At 40.0% G+C, this 21,914-nt stretch overlaps 1 protein-coding gene across 1 annotated transcript in view; it reads right to left on the reverse strand.

The window, feature by feature from the left end:
- The window catches only part of LOC310994999 (uncharacterized protein), a gene marked incomplete at its 5' end in the record, with an annotated part of 69,273 nt that overhangs the window by 16,596 nt on the left and 30,763 nt on the right, over window positions 1-21,914 (reverse strand). Inside the window, 4 exons of the mRNA XM_083983929.1 lie at window positions 8,978-9,062; window positions 9,804-9,973; window positions 10,755-10,857; window positions 19,816-19,931. Coding sequence (XP_083840055.1) covers window positions 8,978-9,062; window positions 9,804-9,973; window positions 10,755-10,857; window positions 19,816-19,931 — 474 coding nt within the window. The remainder of the gene's footprint in view (window positions 1-8,977; window positions 9,063-9,803; window positions 9,974-10,754; window positions 10,858-19,815; window positions 19,932-21,914) is intronic.

Raw genomic sequence — 21,914 nt, forward strand, 5'->3', positions numbered from 1 at the left:
GTCAGATTTGTGCTACAGCTCAGGTCTGTGGATGGTTTCTTATGAATGGCTCTCCCAGCCTGGTTGGTGGTCTGCTGAGGACTGAGTGGTGACTGGGAAGAAGAGGACCAAGGCGAGTGCTGAAAGAGTTAACACAGTAACAGAGCCCCAAGAGTCTGAGTATCAGATGTAGGAGGTTAGTGGTGGTGATATGAGTGATTATATACATTTACCATACAGTTTAGATGATGCTATACTGCATTAACAGTTCTGGGTGTTTTAGACCACTGTGAGCCTGGTTGCATATGGAAACCATTGTGGTAGACTAATAACATTACCAAAGATTCTCAATGGCTACTGGAGAACCAAAGTTACCAGCATGTTTAAAAGCAGGGCACTTGTTACTCAGTTAGTCTCTTAAAAAATGTATCTTAGTATTTCTCAATGCACCCAATTCATGAAATTATCTTAAAATCTTATGGAATATGAACTGTGGAAATCTAAAATGTTTTATATATATTTGTATCTTGTAAGACTTAGCTTTTCTCTCCATTGATTATATAGGATAGGGTACAGGTACACCTCTCTCAGGTGTGTTGCACTTGATCTGGTCTTTTTAGATGTGGATACTGTTGTTTTTTGTTATTTGTCTATGTGCTGTCTACTGTCTATTTGTGTATCACTCTTGTATAGTAGTTTGTGGTCTGCGTTTCTTGTCTGTTATATGTTACATGTTGGGACTGCAGATGGAAATGAGCTGTGAGCTAATACTGGTGCAACCATCTTTTCATTTTCTGTAAATGATTAATGTCATTGCACAATGTCCCCTAAATAAACTAATAATAAAGGCAAGGCAAGGCAATTTTATTTGTATAGCCTGTTTTTACAAACAGTTTGTCTCAAAGGGCTTTACATGGCATCATAACAACATCCTCTGTCCTTAGACCCTCACATCCACTGAGGAAAAACTCCATAGAAAACCCTTTTAACAGGGAAAACCAGGAGAAAGCTCAGGGTGAGCAACAGAGGAGGGATCCCTCACCCAGGACGGACAGACGTGACATAGATGTTGTTACAGACAGTTACTTCAAGACATTATCCCTAAGGAGTAAGTCACCTGGTTTGACATGTCAGCCCGTTCACAGGTGAGAGAATCTGCTACTTTTAATACTATTTTAAAATTTTAATTAAAAATAAAAGCTGAGCTAAAGCTCTGATTAGTTCACAAAACACTGCAATAAACTGTCAGAACCGAGGTCTGAGATTTGCACTTTTTGTTCCTCGTAAGGAACATGTCTAGATTTAAAATCTACCCTCTAATGTAGTGTGTAGATGTTGTTGACTGATGAAATACATAATGGCATGAAGCTCAGTGTGTGTGTTTGTGTGTGTGTTTGTTCCTATCCTGACATAAATCCCCCTTGAGAAACTGCAACATCTGCTCACTCATCTGAAAAAAAAAATCACCACCCTCCCCTGAAACATTCTGTAGCATCCCACTTTCTAACACACAAATAAAAAAAGCAGATAGAATAGATGGCCAGAGACAAAGAGATTTGAAAATTCAAAAAACAAACTTATACATTCAGCTAAAAGACCAAAAAAAAGAGAGAGAAAAGGAATAGAAAATGGAAGCATCATTCTTTTTTTTTTTGCCAAAAAGCCACTTGAATAAATCCAACTTTAATTAACAATCCTAACAAGGAGGCCGATTGCACTTAGAGAAATGAAGTGGCGAGCATCCAGGGGTTTAACTTTTGGGGCTCAAGGGTCTAAAGCAGCGAGTGGCCTTAATCCAGGGACTGGCCTGGCCAGCTTCCCCCGGGACACGGAGCCGAGGCTGGGGAGGGAGAGGAGCCGGGGCCGGGGAGCGAGGCTGACTGGGGTTTAGGATCGCTGCTAATCACCAGTATTAAAATGTTTACAGGCTGTGCTGGGATTAGCTCTGAGCTGATGATTTTTAATGTTATTATTTTTGCCCTGTGAGCTGAGTGAGTGTGCTCGGTCTGGACTCTGACTCAACCACAGTGGTTGATGATGAAATGTGTGTGTCCTCATGTTAAAGCCCGACTAGGGGCGGGAGTGGAGAATTAGCAACAGTTAGTTTCATGTCTTGTTGTGAAATGATGTTTAATTGCATCATTCCCATCAATGAAATAAAGAACTACATTATGTCAACTGTTTGATGTGATTGCTCAATATGCAGGTCAAGATCCCACATGTAAACAGGGCCACAGAGCACTGTTGATTAATATATACAATGATATATCTCCAACAATAATGATACTTATTATTACTATATTATTTGGCAGTTTGGCATTTTTACAGATACTGCACTTTGCCTTCGTCGGGCAGAATTTGTCTGTTTTTTTTTTTAACATCCAACTTCATGACAAACAAATATTCCTCCGTTTTTAGGAGCTGATCTACAGACAGCTTCATTCAGGAAACCAGGTCCATATTTCCCTATGTCCAGGACACACACAGACACACAGACACACACACACACACACACACACATTAGTCTGCCATTCCCTGTGGCCTCACTACAGTACAGACATATGGTGTAGAGCCGTACACCATCTGACCCAGATATATGACAGCATTGCACCCTGGGAAATACAGCGAATGCCTGGCTGATATTTGGTGCAGAAGCGCTCAGGATTTTATTCTCTAGAATAAAAGTTGAAGTGGAGGCACTGTGGTTGAGGTTATGATGCTTTGTTGCTAAGAGACATCCAGCAGATGTAGTGATTATGTCAGGAGCAAATGGAAATGTTCATAATATATCAGTAGGAGGTTGGATGATGTGGATGTTGGTGGAAAACCACAGGAATAAATCCCACGTGACACCAGCAGTTTATATTGTTTTTTAAAAATCACAATCTCTTCCTGAACCTAAGCCATAACTTGTGTTTTCATCTGCATTGTAACTGAGATACTCGTGATGTGGTTGTCTGGATGAATAGTGCAGTCATTTTATGAAATACGTAAGGTTGAACAAATTGCAAAAGCCCCAAAGAATCCCATTAGGGGAAAGTTTCGAAGATGACCCAAATATATCCCATTTATATGCCTATTAATTATTTTTCTCACGTGAATAGGGTAACATTTTTAACCTTTAGATATCTACATGAAAATTACTGAGTTGATTACTTACATTAAGACAAACAAAAAATGTATTACAAGTTTTTTGAAATTCTTTGTTAACATGAGCAAATTTGCATACATTTGCATAAATTCCACCGTTTTGACGGCACATGTTTATATAAAGGTGCTGTGGTGGTACCAGCATGAAAATTGGAATGAGTTGACTCCAGAGGTTCATAAAGGGACCTGTGTATTGTCTTGAAATTTCGGACCAAGTCACGGAGTTTAGTCACGGAGTTTACTACCATGTAAAACCAGTGCTTCCTGCAGCATCGGATTCTTGAAAAATTGCAGTCATCTTGAAATTTAAAGTGATTTCTTGTCGGTTGACCGATGGAGTCAACTCATTCCAATTTTCAAGCTGGTACCACCACAGCACCTTTATATATACACATGTGCCGTCAAAACGGTGGAATTTATGCAAATTTATGCAGATTTGCTCATGTTAACAAAGAATTTCAAAAAACTTGTAATACATTTTTTGTTTGTCTTAATGTAAGTAATCAACTCAATAATTTTCCTGGAGATATCTAAAGGTTAAAAATTTTACCCTATCCAGGTGAGAAAAATAAATAGGCGTATGAATTTTTTTTCCCCTCATTCAGGACATGTTGAGGATACAAAATCAGTTGAGTTTGCTTCTGTTGCAATTTGTTCAACGTTGACCCCTTTTTTGGCCTAAAATTACTGGACTAGAACCCGACCCTGAAAAAATCACATGATCACAGTGACGACAAAGCTCCCCAAGCCACAGAAGACATTACACAACTGTGTTTAGGGGTGGGATTGAGTGGTAAATGGGTCTTGATGAGTAAAAGGAGGGGGCTGACCTCCCCTGATCCACCTGCTGGGTGCTAGAGTGAGAAAAAGCTAAGTTAGTGCAGAGGTTCTTGAAATCCGTGTTGAGTTTACATGGATTTCTTTGATAGGCAGGCTGGTTTACTCAGAGATCACACACAGATTCAGCTCCTGGCCATCTGCACACACACAATAGAGAATATAAGAAGAACTTGTTTTGTAATTCTGCAACAATAAATCTGATCAACTGTCAGGACCAAGCAGCCTCAGGCATTTTTAACTCAAAGATTTCCAAACATTTCATTACTTCAGTGTTTGCGGCCACCTGGCAGCAGCGAGGATGAAGAAGGAGATAAAGTTGTGGTCAATTTTAGAACAATAAACATCTCAGAGTCGTGAGACACATCAACAGGGAGAAGTAGAGAGGGCTGTTGGAATATCTTAATCACAGATCCTAATCTGTGTTTGTCTTTTTTGTCCAGTATTTTTAAACGACACTTGTTTTCTTGAATTTCGAGGCCATTTCCAACTTCTTCTTGTTTTCTAATTAGTTTTTCTAATTTTTTAAAGGTTAGTCCAATCTTTTCGTAGCGTAGTTTCAGGCTTCCTTGGTCATCCGCTTGTTTTCATGGCTCCTATAATTGATTCATTGTTTTTCTGTTTAGTTTCTGGCTTCTTGCAGTTGTTGTTGGTTATTTGTGCTATTATTTGAAAGATTCCTCTGGTTGCTCTTCAGGTTTTGTACATGTATTTACACTGTAGTTAGGCTGTTTTGTAGGTTCTCCTGTGAATTATTTCGGCTTGTCAGGTTTTGTCCTTCTTGTTCTTCATGGTCTTTAGATTTGCATGGTTGTTGTTTTTTTGTTTTTTTTGCACTTCTCTTAACTCTTTCGCGACCATTGACGAGTAAACTCGTCACAGCCTGCCGAACGTTCACGACCATTGACGAGTAAACTCGTCAAAACCGTTTTTTTTACAGATTACGATACTAGACACTCTGAGGTACCCTGTGTGTGAATATGGTAGTCCTCTGATATGTAAAACTGTTTTAAACTAAAATCAAAACATAATGTTTTTTATAAACTGTGTGATATTGGTTTTGTTTGAGTAATCGTTCTCCTTGAATGCTGCTGTGGGGACAGCGTGCAGCGCTGTGCGGCTGTCGGCTACAGTGTTGCGACTTTCTCACTAAATCTGGCGACTTTCCAAACCCTCTTTTGACAAAAGCGACCGACGACAAATCTGGCGAGTTTTTCCGGTGCTGTTACAAACGTTTCTGGTTTGGAGACTCGGATCTGAAAGCCCGTTATCACGGCTGTTTTCACGGCTGTTTTCACGGCGCTGTGCAGCAGAGCGGGTGCTCTGCAGCGGGTGCTGTGACCGGCCGCCCCCGCCCCAGAGCACCCACCGCCGGCCAGTCACACAGCAGTGTCACGGAGCTGCTGCGCTGCGGCCAGAGACCCACACCGCTGCACCGCTGCTCTCCACGCTGCCATCACACCCCAGATTTGCCTACAAATATATTTATTTAGCCGTAGAAATGATTTGGGAGACATGCCACACTGCAGAGTAGCGGTAAAATGAGCAGATTGCCACTTGACACAAAAGTGCGTTTTTCTCTGAAACTAGAGCGGGAGCTCCGTTTTTGGAGAAACCCAGCTCTCTTCTTCTACCTCTTACTCACGAACGAAACGGCGGAAAAACTCGCCGTTTTTTCGAGAAGCACGTTGTAAAGTCACTCTTCAATCACGTGAAAACCGTTTGTTTCTAGGTGATGTACAGAGTTCGGTTCGACGTGAGATAAAAGGTAAACAAATAGCCAAAAACATGTGGTCCTGAGCGGATGTGCTGAGGAATTAGTGTGGTCGCGAAAGAGTTAAAAGCTTTTATCCACCTTTTTTCCGGACGTCATATATGGTCAAAACTGGAAGCCGGTTTTGCACTTCTGGTGGAATTGTATGTTTACGTTTCCATGGTTTCAGTTATTGTCATAGTTGTGGTCAACGCATGGATCTATTAACGCTGGCTTTTAACACGGATGTCAATTTGTGTGATATCCATTGTTAAAAGCTGGTGTGATGATCCATGCGTTTTACAGATTTTATTGAAAAAAAAAAATCCATGCATTTACCACGACTACCGAAACCATGGAAACGTAAACATAAAATTCCACCGGAAGCGGCTTACGTTTTTGACGTTCGGAAAAAGGTGGATAGGTTGTTTTCCTTCTGGCCTTCTGTCAGGTCTCTAGTTTTTCAGTCTTATGTTCTTATGTTTGGCTTCTTCTGCTGGTTTTCTACTCTCTGTGGCCTGTCTGACATTTTAGGTTGCTCTTCTCTTCTTTTTCTATGGAGTTTTTCCTCAGTGGATGTGAGGGTCTAAGGACAGAGGATGTTGTTATGATGCCATGTAAAGCCCTGAGACAAACTGTTTGTAAAAACGGGCTATACAAATAAAATTGCCTTGCCTTGCCTCTTCTGTGTTAGTTCATTTTCTAGTTTTGGCGTTGGTTATTTCCTGGTTTCTCTTGGAATATACTTTCATTCTGGACTTTGAGCAGGTGAGAGAATTGTATGCAACACAGTGAGTGTGTGTGTTCTCCTCAGTTTCTTCACACCGTATTTGCAGAGAATCACAAACATGATTTTTTTCCTCAGTGCCTCAAGTTCAAATTCTTTCTTATTGCTTTTCAATTGTATTGTCTCACAGTCAGAGTTGTCAGTGTCACACACAGAACATGCAGTAGTGACTAAATAAGTGTTGGTGTAACACACAGAGTGCTCTGTTTTCCACTGTGAGGGGGAGAGAGAGGAAACAGCAGCGTAGTGAAGGACTGAAGGAGCAGGTAGTGGCAGCAGTCACTGACAACAGTCCTGTCAGAGAGCAAAACATCCAGCTACATTTGGTCTGAGGCAATCTGCTTGGCAATATGTTGCTGTGTTGTTATTGCAGCCCCACCCCCAAACTGACAGTTTACACATAAGCGACTACACAGCGATCATTTTGCAGTGAATATAGCTGGGATGGATCACTGAAATCTAATCCAGATCTATTAACTCTGTATTTAATCAAAATAATGTTTGATTATCTAAATCCTAGCTCATTTTCTGACAGATTAACCACAAATGACCTAATAAAAAGGTTACCGATTCTATCCCTGGACAGTAGTGTGAGAGTGTTAAAGGGATAGTTCAACATTCTGGCAAATTGGCCCATTGCCATAATCCCTATAGTCATAGCAGTAGGTTTGTTACCTTTAATTGTCGGTGCAAGCTATTTTTAGAATGGCGGAGCGGAGCGGTGAGCTGCTCAGAGCTACGCTAGGGAGGCTAATGGGATTTCTTGGTTTCCCTCATCAAACTCATCAAACTCATCAAATACACAATCCAACAACTCCACAATGCTCTGGTGGACAAGTTGTGACCTGCACATTCACCACGCTATGAGATAATAACACAACGTTACGAAACGGAGCCATTTTAGAGGTAAATACAGATGCTTGCTGAAAAACTGTCCCTGAAGGCAACGCGCATCAGCGGTTTTGCGTGAATTATGGTCAAGTATTATAATAGAGTTATAATGCTCTATAATGTGTTATGCTTTTGCTATAAACCCTTATGATAATTTATGAGTGTTTATAATGATAATTATACACGTTCATAAGCCAATTATAACACATTATAACTATATTTATAATGCAATTATAACATATTATAATACCTGACCTTATAAGTCATGATAAAATGCTTTATAGTGTGTTATTATTGTTATAAAGCATTATGATCATTTATGAGTGTTTATAACTATAGTTATACAGTGCTATAACTGCATTAGAACTCATTTTAAGTATGGTTATAGTGCGTTATAGAGATAGGCGTCAAATAAAGTGTTACCAAACTTCTAAATAAAAGTATATATTGGCCATCTTGTTGAGTGGATGAATTGTGCCAGTGGAATGTACATAATTTTACATACAGAAATAATCAAGGTGTAGCAGCTGGTCTAGCTAATGTGATAAAATTGCAGATTTTCTGCAGAGCTGCTGATGGAAGACTTTGAGCACAGAGATCACACAGAGCTGGATTACAGTGGAGGAGTGGCTGGAGAAGTTTCCACAGATGTGCTGATTCCTAATTATCCATTGTGATCCACTGAAATTGATCATAACTGATACTGAACACATGCAAACCACGGCAGCTGTTAGATGTGAAGGAGCTTTCTAAAAATCACACTCACTCCATAGATTTCCTGCTGCAGCTTCAGCTTAAACGCGCTTGTGGAAAAAACCTGATATTTTTCAATGAAAATCTGCAAAACTGGAAAAAGGAAACGTTGCTACATGAGTGTGTGTGCGGGAGATGCAGCGTGTTGGCAGCTGGCCTGTCTGCTGCCGGTGTTTAAGCTTCACAAGTGAAACTGTGATGACACTTTGACAGCTTTTCTGCTATAATAAGACTCCAAACCAGGTTTCTTCCATCATCGCTTCCTGTCACAACTGTGCCAGTTTATTATACTTTTTATTTTTTTATTTTTTTATTTATTTTAGGAGAAAGATGCTAAACGAGAAAGACGCACACATACAAAGGAAGAGAGAGAGAGAGGTGTGTGTGTGTGTGTGTAGGTCTGCATCTGTGTGTGACAGACAGAGCCAGATGAGCAGCCAGATGTTTCCTCTGTCTCTACTCCGACTGTCTGAAAGAGACTGACAACATCTGGACCAATGCCAGACACACACACACACACACACACACACTCACACACTCACACACACACTGACCAGTTTTATGTGGCTGTTTTTTATTGTGTGACTTTTGTCGTCCACAGCAACATCAGCTTCTTATTTCAGTTGTGTTGTTGTTGTTGGTGGTGAGGATGCTGATTTAGAAACATCAAATGTGTTTTTAAAGGTTTGAACGACTGACTGACGACCACAGAGAGTACGGGTTAGGTGCGGTTGTGTAGGTTGTGTGATTGCAGTCCAGCATTAGACACATGTACAGACTCCTGTACAAACAGCAGTAAAGACTGAAGGTGCAGAGTTGAACTGTACCGTGTTGTTGCCTTGCTCCATCTCGTTCTTTCCCTGCATGATGCTGCTTTTCTGTCTCTTGGTAAAGTTTTCTTCTCCGTCTGACCTGGAAGAGAAAGATATCAAAGCTTTAGTGAAATTAAATTATTCTTTCTAGTGCTTGTTAAAGGGATAGTTCAACATTTTGGCAAATTGGCCCATTGCCATAATCGCTATAGTCATAGCAGTAGGTTTGTTACCTTTATTTTTCGGTGCAAGCTATTTTTAGAACGGCGGAGCAGAGCCGTGAGCTGCTCAGAGCTACACTACAGAGGCTCATGGGATTTCTTGGTTTCCCTCATCAAACTCATCAAATACACAATCCAACAACTCCACAACGCTCTGGTGGACAAGTTGTGACCTGCACATTCACCACGCTATGAGATAATAACACAACGTTACCACACATAGTTATTTTAGAGGCAAATTAATGCAAAACCGCTGATGCGCGTTGCCTTCAGGGACAGTTTTTCAGCAAACAGACTCTGTATTTCCCTCTAAAACAACTCTGTACGGTAACGTTGTGTTATTATCTCATAGCGTGGTGAATGTGCAGGTCACAACTTGTCCACCAGAGCGTTGTGGAGTTGTTGGATTGTGTATTTGATGAGTTTGATGAGGGAAACCAAGAAATCCCATGAGCCTCCGTAGCGTAGCTCTGAGCAGCTCACGGCTCTGCTCCGCCGTTCTAAAAATAGCTTGCACCGACAATTAAAGGTAACGAACCTACTGCTATGACTATGGCAATGGGCCAATTTGCCAAAATGTTGAACTATCCCTTTAAACAGAATGTGGTGTTGTTGTGTACCTGTGCAGTTGTTGGAGTATGTTGTGCGTGAAGCGGGTTAGTCTCTGAGTCTCTGTCTGGTAGCTCTGCAGGTCCTGGGTCAGCAGGCGACGCAGTGCACACAGGGCCTCCTTCTGGAACAGCAGCTCCTCTGACTGGACCACACGCTCAGCGATGGAGCTCTCAAGCTCCTGACAAGAACAAAACAGAAACTGTGGGAAATGACACAAGATGTGTTTGACTAAAGGGCTGTTCCACAAACTCTGATCTCCATTCGATAAGCAACCTTTATCACCAAATACTAACAAACCCTATGGTTGGTATGGTTGAGCCTTTGCTCATTTGCTTACTTTTGTATATGATATGATGATATATATATATAGCTCTGGGAAAAATAAAGAGACCACTCCAAAATGTTGTTAATAAATCAGCTTCTCTACATGTACGGCAGCCATCGATTCCAGTGTCTATTGAACTCCAACACAAGCACACCTCACTCTACTGAGCTGATCACCTGAACCACATCAGATTTAATTAGGAAGAAAGATTATAAATAATTAAAAGAACAAAACACGGCTGTAATTAAAAATTGTTTTGATTTCTAAACTCTTCCTTAGTTTAAACAGTAGTGTTGTGTTGTTTTAAAATGAATATGAAGTTGTTTTATTTACATTATACAAGGTCTGAAAACACCAGAATTCTTTTTTAATTATTATTTTGACCTGTTGCCATTTTCTGCAAATAAATGAGAATATTTTTATTTCCAATTTGGGAGAAATTTTGTCAGTAGGTTATAGAATGAAACAAAAGTGTTAATTTTACTCAAACACATAGCTATGAATAGTAAAACCAGAGGAACTGATCATTTTGAAGTGGTTCTCTTAATCTTTTTCAGAGCTGTATATACAGTATACACACTCGTTGTATCAGTGTGTATGTGTATGATATGAGTTTAATGCTGTGGCCACTTACAGTGGACGTCTGAAGGCTGAAACGTTCACTCTGTTTCTTCCTCTCTTGAAGATGAAAGAGCTCAGTGGTCAGCAGCTGACGACGAGCTTCAATCTGAAAAAGTCTGACAACACACAAACACACAACCTTACAAACTTTAGAAAAAAAACTTCAACCCCCCCCCCAAAAAGATTCAATTAGCTGGTAATGTAATACGTTTGTTGTTTCACTGCAGACAAACTATTTGTGCTTAAATCTCTCCTCATGTACTGTATGCACCAACCATGCATCATGTAATAACTGTTGGGAGGACTTTATTTACTACAAAAAACAGCTTCTGAACTCAGTGTAAAGGACAAGACAGGACAAACTGCTCTTACAAGACTAATGACAGCTACATAGTCTGATCTCTCTGAAACATGTCAGTTCTGATGAGTTGGTTTTCAGAGGTCACACTGGAACAAACAGTAAGGTGTAATGTGTTCTCAGGTTTGGGACCATCAATGTTCTGTCTCCTCCTCGTCTCTACAGAAGCCTGAGACAGCAACGTCCTCACATCAAACAGTCCTGATAGTGGGCCCTGCCAACCTGTCCCTCCCTTCAACAAACACTGTTTAGTTACATAGATACACATAGAGCTGGATAGTTGTCGGGTGAGTGATTCTTTCTCCCTGTTTAAAGTCAACAGCGGCCGATATCTAAAACCTCACTAAGTTACAGCACAGCAGGTCATCCAACTGGAAGACTTACACCTACGTGTACTATAATCTATACTAGGATAAAACTAAATAACCTGCTTTCACATACAGTAAAACTATACTGACACATTACAGAGTAACAGCAGTAGTGCAAAAGGGGTCGCTGCCACTACTTAAAAAAGTCCTAGAACACTGCACATAATATTGTTTGCACTTGAAAAAAAGAAAGGAACATTTAATTTTATATATTTTATTTTAACTTTTTAAAATTTTAGTTTTAGTTTCAATTTGTGGAAGAAGAAGTTAAAAGCTCATGCTTACATCATGCATGTAAAGAGTTATAATAAAACATTTCAAAATGCATGTAACTCGGTTAAATAGTCCAGTCATATATTTTGTCATTGTAGTTTTCTTAAAATATCGTCTCGTCTCGTTCTCGTGAACCCAATCTCGTGTCTCGTCTCGTCTCGTGAGATGAGTGTATCGTCACACCCCTAGTAGTAATTTTATAAGTGTTAAAGGTCCAGTGTGTAAAATGGGGCCAATTATCAGGCTAGGACCTTTAATGTTTGTAACAGTAGCTACGCTAATTGTAGCTAACTGAGGTGTATCAGAAGAAATAAAAATGGTAATGGTACATGAACTTGCACCTACAGTATATACAGTAGTGCTTTACACTGCATGTCCCATTCACCCTTCACACACACATTCATACAGCACTAGCTTGAAAGCTACCCCATTCACACACACTCATACACCCAGTGGGGCAAGTGTGGGTTCAATGTCGAGATGGAAGAGCCTGGAATTTTTATTTATTTATTTATTTTTCTATTTAACCTTTATTTATCTAGGAAGGATCCATTGAGATTTGACAATCTCTTCAGGAAGCATTACAAAACAATCAATCAAAACAAGTGAGAACATACACAGCAAGAGCAACGTAGCAAAGAGACAATGATAATCGATAGAATAAAAGACACCCCAAAAGTGCAATACAATTTGAAAGCTAAGAGTAACGAGCTAAGGAAAGCTTCCGGTTAGTGGATGACCCGCTCTACCTCCTGAGCCACAATTCTTATGCTCTAAGTTTTAAACCAGTAATACTCCAATGAGTGAATGTGTGGTAGTAATAACAAACAGTAAACAGCATTATTCCAGCCTGACACAAAGGCCCCGGTGAAGCTGTGCAGTCAGACATCAGAGTGTAATGGAGCATCTGTCCACTGGGAGACACTAAACCTCTGTGACAGACTGGCAGAACAGCAGGTGACGAGAGGCGCACAAGTGTTTTGTTTGTGAGGAAGAAGAGGAGGCTCATCTGAGCGAAGCCTTTGATGAACTAACTGAAGAAGTGACATCAACGTGTAGAGAAACGGCAAATTAGGAGAAACCACACAGACAATGGTACAAAACCACAAAGGCCTGCTGGGAAATATCTTAATGTTGCGTTGATGAGGTTTTCAAGGAGGCCTAAGGACTCGTCTGTGCGTGTTATGAGACTGTCAGGGATGGAAATGTGAAGTAAACCTGAAGACATCACTGATCTGTCGTCTATACAGTCATCTGGCCACAGCGTCCTTGTCAAACACTCGTGGTTGTGGCTTGTTTAAATTGGAGGAAGGGGATAAAACAGACTGAAGCTTGGTTTTAAACATTCATTTGCAAGGTTAAGCTTAAAACAAATGTGTATTTCTGTTGCAGGTGTAAAAGTATGGCATTCACAAAGCAAGGAATTGAAAAGTTGTACAAGTATGTCTCATGTTAAGAAGTGTATGTTTAAGAAAATGTTTAAAAAAGAAAAGATAAGCATCTACAAAAAAAAGAAAAAGAAGGAAAAAAAAGAAAAAGATAGATAGACGAGTGGTGTTTACTGTTATTTTTATTTTTTTTGTCATTACTATACGTTTCATCATCTTTAATATTTTGAAACAGAGAATAATATTGGTGTTGAAGTAAGCCAATGAAATTGTAACAACAGAGAGTGGCAGGAACTATACGTTTTCTTCATCCTGCTCCTTTTCATTCATGGTGAAATTGTGTACACTATGTATATGTGCAACTATGTGAGAATGTACATACCATGAATGAAATAAATTGAAAAATGAAATGAAATGAATGAATGGTTGATAACTATAGAAGAAAAGTTAGGCTTGAAGTCTCAGAATGTTGGAGGTTTATTCATATTATTCTGATTCTTCATATGGGGTTATGATACTGCATGTAGGTTTGGCACTAAAAACACTTCTTGGTTTAGTTTTGGTGCTTACCCGTTTAAAAAAAATAAAATTACGACGCAACAAAACCAGCACCAACAATAACCAACAAATACCATAGGCCTGTTCCTGCAGGATTGTGGGAAATTTCTCCCCCAATTCAACTTTAATTCAAAAACCTAAAAAAAAGGTAATAACCTTGCTTTTTAGGAGAAGTGCACGTCTTGAGTGCAATCATGAGATTTCAAGAATAAAGTTTCATGCAAATAAGCTACTTCATCACCTGTCAATCCAAACTGATCTCAGCCAATCACATGGCTTCATTAAAACGGTGTGCATGTGTATGTGATGAGGAGCATCATGTTTTGCTGTGAAAATCAGTAATTACCAATGAATATCTGTGTGTGTGTGTGAGATGTTGACAATTTGAGAATCACACACACACACACACACACACACACACACACACACACACACACACACACACACACACACACACACACACACACACACACACACACACACACACACACACACACACACACACACACACACACAATGTGCCAGCTGTCAGTGTGTTCTGATTAGGTGCTTATATACAGAGAAGCGTGAATAGGGCTCCGTAATTATATGAATGTATGTGACAAACACATTTCACTCCATAATTGCAGGTGAAAAATGTGTGGGTGTTTTTTATTTATTTATTTATTTATTGTACATTAATGTATCTCACCTCTGGCAGCCTGTCACATACATTTTCAGTGTGTCAAGGTTACAACAGGATATACACAATCTGTGGCGGGATTGTGTATATGTGTGTGTTTGTGTGCATATATATAGCACAAAAAAAAGAATTAACTTTGAAGAATAAAATCCACCTCCATGTTTCTATCATGAACTATGTTGATGATATAAACTGGTATGTAAATGAAGATAAATGTTAATGTTCAACTCCACTTCTACTTCATACAGTATATTTGTGATTAAAGATAAAACTGTGTGAGCAGAAGTGACAAGTTGGGTGCTGAGAGAATTCAGACTGACAGAGAATTAAATGTCAGCGATTATGATCTTTGCTTTTTTATATTTTTGTTATTGTAAAATAAATATATCTGAATTGTTGGTGACATTTTACAGACTAAGGATTAACTGATGAAAAAAGAATGAATTGAAAATAATAATTACATAATACAATAATCATACATTTAATAACAATATGAAACGCAGGGAAAAAGAAGTTTTTGAGAAAAGGAAAAGTGGACCAGGAGAAGGGGAAGACTGTGGGAGAGGAGGAATGGAAAGGTAAAAGAGATGAGAACGAGTGGAAAGATTGGAATGAAAATAAGACACAAATCTTGAAGCAAGAAAAGGTGAAAGGAGAGAAAGAGGAATGAAAGGAGTAGGCAAAATGTTGTGACTGGGCGTTGGGGAGAATTACTCGGGGATGCTGTGTGTTTCACAGGGAAAGGAAAAAAAAGGGTGAGAACAAAACCAGACAAAGAAAGTAATATGAAAAATCAAAACAAAGAACTAATAAAGAAAAGTGAAAGAGAAATAAATAACTGATGTGCCATAGTGATGACAACTGACATGGTTACTGGAAGAGCTACAAAGAAATGTTTATGTCTTTATTTCTCCCTTCTTTCTTTCTTTCTTCCTTTTTCTTTCTTTCTTTCTTTCTTTCTTTCTTTCTTTCTTTCTTTCTTTCTTTCTTTCTTTCTTTCTTTCTTTCTTTGTTTTGCTCCTTATCACAATTTATCTCAATCTATTTACTTGCTTACTGTGTTGCTGTGTCATGTCTTTATGTTTGCTTAATGTCTGTCACTGGTATCGCACAATAAAAATAAAAAATAAAATAAAAAGAGCTACAAAGGAAGCTACTGTTGTAATAAAGCAGCAGCTATCAGACCATGTTGACCTTTGACCTACATCTGAGTGATGCCACCCTAGTGATTGATTTCAGAGAATTTAGAAAATAGAAGATGAGCTGATTCTCCTTCAGAGAAGACGAGGAAGATGATGAAGAGGGTTGGCAGGGTTGGGCTGGGTGTGTTCCAGACTGCCAGTCAGCCCGTTGGTCTTGGCAACAGCAGGATCTCTCCTTGCATAAGCAGACTCTGTGTGAGTCTATCTACTGTATGGGAACGGGAAAACACCACTGAAGAGGAGCTGTTTGTAAATGAGCCATGTGAGGAACTGAGGTTTCATGCTTCTTTAGACGTCTAAAGGACGATATTAGCACCTGTCACCTGTCAGTAACTGCCCCGTCTACCCTCGCTCTCATGTGTGCACGTTACTTATTAAAGGGTTAGTTCACACCAGTGGCCCGTGTGTTCTCACACATGTAGTTTTGGTCTTAATCACCAGTTGAAAGGAGCTCAATAGAAGTGATTTAAAGCTGATCTCTCAGAGATTTTAGAGTCAAATTGATTAAGTAATTAGTCCACAGGGCTTCAAGACAAGTAAAGCATTTAAAGAATGTAATCACAAGCCCCAACATGTCTTTCCAAAAACGGTGCCCTAGTTATTCTGGGTAACCCAAAACACTGGAAGCATAATAAAGGAATAATCCCCGAGGGACTGACGCTGAAACCGAGCCTTTAATAAACAACATACAGTACAGTAAGCAACAGAAAACAAACAGAATTCTGCAGATTTTCACAGATATCTCAAATCCTGGACAAATAGATATTTATACTGTGTGTGAGCTGATCTTACTCATAATTAAAATGTTATTATCTGTATCTTTCTAGCTGTAATGTTTATATGATAAAGAAGAAAATAACAACTCCCACTCCACAGACAGGAAGGTCACCTCCACAGGGCAGGACAGACTTGTGTTAATAGAGTCACTGTGACATTCCTGTTTCTGTTGCAGTTCTGTGACAACTAGTCACTAAAATTCCACTAAACGTCAGTGGTAATAACAGTATGAACAGCACACTACTGAGAGAGAAGGGGAGTAAACATGAGAGGAATGTCAGGCCTAAATAAGAAAGTCAAGTGGTCACTGAGCCTTTTCTCTATATCAACACTTTATTTACCATTTAATTCAACTACAATAAGAGACTCTTGGTTAATTAGATTCAACAAGCTCAGTTACAAACACAGCAAAGCTTAACAAGGAGTTGGTCGACTTAAAAAAAAATCTCTAGTAATTTTAGACCTGGCTTCTTTTCAGAAGCCCTCATTTGCTTTCAAATAATTTTTTTCTATAGCAGTTTCTATAAAGTAAAGGGTTAGTCAAAGTCTGTATCTATGTCGATAGGTGGAGCCAAAAAATACAAAAACAAAGTCAAGCAGTGTTACGGTAAGAAACAACCAAGGCCAACGCACCTCACCACAATCTGTATTCACACAGTATCATCCTAATGATTAAAAAAAAAAAAAAAAAAAAAAGGTATGAAATAAAAGTGTCGTAACTATTATCTGGACTCTGTTGTCTGTAGTTTGCCATACCCCATATAGCTGCTCTGTGGAATGTCTCTACATGATGCTCTTCATCCTATGCTCGCTGTGAGAAAAGACCATTAAAAGCAGATGAGGTTGAACACAGAGCTGTGAAGGTAACTGCATGGAGTTCTCAGCTCTGACAAACAGCAGCATGGTTCTCCTGCCGGAGGAGGAAGATGATGTTTTAAAGGCAGCATTATCACCTTGACCAAGAAACTCAACTACAGCAAGAGTTAAAAAAAAAAAAAAAAAAAAAAACTGTTCCAGAAGTTGTGAGTGTGAAAGCTGCTTGTTTCCTGCAGCGTAAAGTCTACTCCGAGGGGAAAAAGAATGGCTTTATCTGTGTTAGTGAATATTGCAGAGTCTTAGCTCGATCCTTTTTTCATGCACAAAAACCCAACCCAGTGTTGTCACTGACATTAGCACATAAGCCTCCCTGAAAGCCAAGGAAAACCCCAGTAAAATGAAAGCAGGGTGACGTCTCTCTCCGGTAAGCCGAGCGGATATGAGATATGGGTATCATGTCGGGAAGGGCAACGTGATGGAGACATGTAACACTTCTTTTCATCTCCTGTCATTAAGCCTTTTATCCAAGCTGTGACTGGAGCTGATCATTCTTGGCGGTGAGAACCCGGGTTACTGAGAAATTAGGAGTGGTACTGTATGTGTGTGTGTGTGTGTCTGCCAGCTTGCACACCTTGAATCCTGAGATGTGTTTTAGCTTGTCTTGTCTGACAGAAGTGAGACCAGTTGAAGTGTTGTTCTGCCAAACTGCTCATCATGGCAGGATTACAGAGAGTAGGAGCGAACAGGACGAGGCGGCAGCCATCTACCGCCATCTGAAGACTCACTGTCAGCACAGAGAATCTGAACATTCACCAGTCTTTCACTTTCACAGAGCTGATTAAAAACGGGGAAAACTGAAAACTGGAAACTCGTACCAAATGGGTTGGTAACAGTAAAAGTGCAGGCCGAGAGCTGCTTTGTAATCAAAGAAGAGGGGGACATCTCTCCCTACTGTTTGGGACAGTTAAGATGAAGTCAAGACTGATGCTTTAGAATTTAATTCACCCATTAATCTAATTAATATTTATATAAGCCAAGAAAACACACTGTGTAAACTTCACACACTGCAGGAATACTGTAATGAACAGGTGATTTGTTCTACACAATGTGGTTAACACATTTTAAATTTGTGGGAAAAAAAAATCAGTGGTATCAGGGTGGAGCTCTTTACCAGCAGATGTGTCTGTGTCTTTAAAGGTACATTGTGTAGGAATTACTCCCATCTAGCGCTGTGGTTGTACAGTAGATCGCAAGCAACTCAATCGTATTTTTCATGCTGCATTCACCTGAAATTGGGCAGACGGCAGACGGACGTGTAAACAAGTGGTCCGTCAGCACCAGGCAAAACAATACACGTGACAATATGTTGTCATGGCGATGTCGTATTGTTTACCTAAATTGACGTCTGGTTTGTTAGCGACGGCCGTCTGCCCGACTGCAGGTGAATGCAGCATCAGTGTAACGCTCCATTCCTCCTCACTGCGTTACCGTGGTGACTTTTCACAGACGCCACCTCCACCTGAGCCGACAGCTCCGGTGTCTCCGCTGAGTTTCCGTGGTTTCCTACCGTCACGCTGCCACTGAACGTAAAAACATGGAGACACCACATGGCAGCAGCACCGAGCTTACCCGCTCCATGGAGATATGAATGATATGAACGGCTCATTCAGAGCTGAAAGGAACACTTCACTTTGTTGATGGGGGGGATTACTGGTTAATGAAAAACAGACTGAAGAACCAAATAATCAATTTTCGTGAATATATAACAGGAGAAGTTACACAATGTCCCTTTAAAACAACTGTGAAAATCAAATACAAATAAAAAAAATAGATGAAACTAGTGAGTCATTCAGGATTCTTGGGAACAGTAACAAAGTAATCTCAGCTTTAAAAGCTCAATTTAACGTGCGCGCGCACATGTACAGTGCAAAACGCATAAAGGAACCATTCACTTTCGTTTTCTCTCTTCCCCCATCTTTCACGCTTTGTCAGCCACGCGCGCACACACACACACACACACACACACACACACACTGGTGCACACAGAGGCAGGCTGGATCCTGTTGTTTTCTCTGGTGGAGCAGAACCTGCTGCTGTTCTGAGATACAGTGAAACTCCAATAGTCGTGTTTCAGCTCTGTGACAAAACCCCACACCCCAACACAGAGCTGCCTCTTACTCACATGTTCAAACAGCACACAACATGGTCCGGATTTTACAAAGAGGAGTGTCCAGTTTCACACAAGACGATCAAGAATATAGTGAACATGTTCACTGAGAATGCACAGTCGGGGTTTTCCTAAGAGGATTCTATCTTTGGTGTTTTGTTGTGTTTGCTTTTAGCTTCGTATTTCAGTCAATATTCTGCCTCATTGTGCTCAATACAGAATCAACATTCTGAGAGTCATTATTATGACCCAAAACAGTCAAAATGTTAAGTTTTTTTTTGGATTTTGTCATAAAGACACAAGGTTGAGAGTGTTACTGTATAAATCAAAGTATGAGGACAAGTGATCTTAGGTGGGATGGACACCAGGGTTGAGTGAAAAGAGAGACACATCAACTGTGGTTCAAAAGCTTAGAAAACCTTGCTGAGAAGACCCCAATCTGACACCGTCCAATAGCCTGGTCAAAAAAGATGTCCTTGACTCACTGTGTGTGTATGTTTCTGAGCTCCTGCTCTGTCCGTCTCCACAGCTGCTGGAGGTCAAAGTTCAGCCGCTCACACAACGCTCCCTCTCTTCCAGCGCCGTCCTCAGACAACAGGTCCTGATCCCAGGAGCAGACAGGAGAGGTTAGACTCATCTTCTAGCTTAGCTTGTGCTAAACAATTCTTTTGGCTAGTTTGTTGGAATGCATCCCTTGAGGAACGCCTTCGCAGACCGCTGTCTACTTCTTGGGATATGTTAGGTTGTAAAGGATCCATCCGTTGGTCCTTTACTGCCCAGGGAAACTAAGGATGGATTCATCTTCATTTACTGTAAAGAGTCCTTTGAAATAGGACAGCCTTGTTGGACTAGGGTTGCAAAGGGGCGGAAAACTTCCAGTAAATTTCCAATAAATTTCCAGTAACTTTTCATGGGAAATTTTGGAAATATTCCAAATAGGAAACCTTCCATGGGAATTATGGGAATTTATGGGAATTATTGGGAAATAACTGGAAATTGGGGGTAATTTAAACAAACTGTATCATATCCAAACATAAATGTAAATATTTTGTTTTGTCATAAGCAGACATCCATGCTAAATAATACAATTAAAAAACATGACATTTCAACAGATTTATGCTCTGTGTGCATGTGATTGAGGAATAGCATAGATATTAAAGTGTACTTGCATTAAATCTGGTTGTTTTAGCCAAGATTATGCTACAATATATTTTCCCCAACTATATGTAGGTTAAGGGCCAACCTTCAATTTTGTAAATTTCAGATTTATTCCCATATATTCCCATTAATTCCCATATATTCCCATATACAGGAGTTTTGCAACCGTATGTTGGACACAACTGGTCTTGTGTGACCAGTCCATTGCGTAGATGCACCTCTACTAATCTAAGAGTGAAACACAGCCATCCCTTTAGGCCAGAAGATTCAGAGGCTGCCATTGGTTAGTTTCTGACAGTAATAATGGTTCTGCACCTTCATCACTTTTACTGCTGGGAAACAGGACACTGCTGTATCCTCAGGATTGACACAATTGACACACCCAATAGTTAACAGGGTGTAAAGCAACATAATTAATGTCAAAGAAAAAAGGCAAAATGCTCCATCATCATTTAATATTTAGTGCGGCGAGTATTTGATATGAGAACTTAGCCGTAGAACATTACAGGTTTCAGTAGTCTGCCACACGTAGCAACATGTTGAGTTAAACAGAAGAGAGTGATGATTCACACTGAGGGAGGAGAGTGGGAAAGCAGACAAACAAGAGGAGGTGACAAAGAGAAAAAAGAGACACTCGAGGACAATGAAGAGCAATGAAGAAGTTGGAAAAAGTGAAATCTAACATGGCGTGTCTGAACTAGCCGAGGTGACGGAGTCCTTCAGAGAGCGGCTGTGGGCTGGGAGACAACAGACTGACTGAGTCATCCTGGCAGAACATGATGCTCACCCTCATCCTCCCCTTCGTCTGTCTGTTTGTGTCCATGTGACTCAGTCTGAGAGACAAACTGGCACTACGTTCACACAGCAGCCAATCTGATCTGCTTTTCTAATGTGATCTTTAGTCCTCACCGTCCACCATCTAACATACGAGCTGCAGCATAAAATCTATATTTTGACACATTTTTTGTTTTGTACACACAATTTCTAAGGCCAATGCCTATATAATCAAGATTTATTATCGACCTATACAACATCTCTTCACACGACGCGTGATAGAAATAACAAAATAACAAATGAATGACTTATAAGTAAACTTGGTATCACGATCTGGTGAGTAGAATATTTCAGTGCTTCAGTCTCTTGTTAAAGATTGCCTGACATATGCCAGAATCCATCTATATAATGATCTAATGTCGCCAAAATGTGGCTGTGAAAAAACTTACATAGTCAGGGGCTAAATAAGTTTAATAAAGAGTTGATTTTCATTCACTGTGAATTTTAGAATTGAGGTGCAGAGAAAGGAACAATCCTTTCCCATTTAAATCCTTGTGACCAAATTGCTTTTCTCTGTTGACTTCATCACGCTCCTGTTCTAAATATTTTAGACGACTTTAACGTCAAATATGGGTCACAGGAGGGAAATGAT

Source organism: Trachurus trachurus (assembly GCF_905171665.1).
Source record: "Trachurus trachurus genome assembly, chromosome: 12".
In the NCBI taxonomy this organism is placed as follows: Eukaryota; Metazoa; Chordata; class Actinopteri; order Carangiformes; family Carangidae; genus Trachurus; species Trachurus trachurus.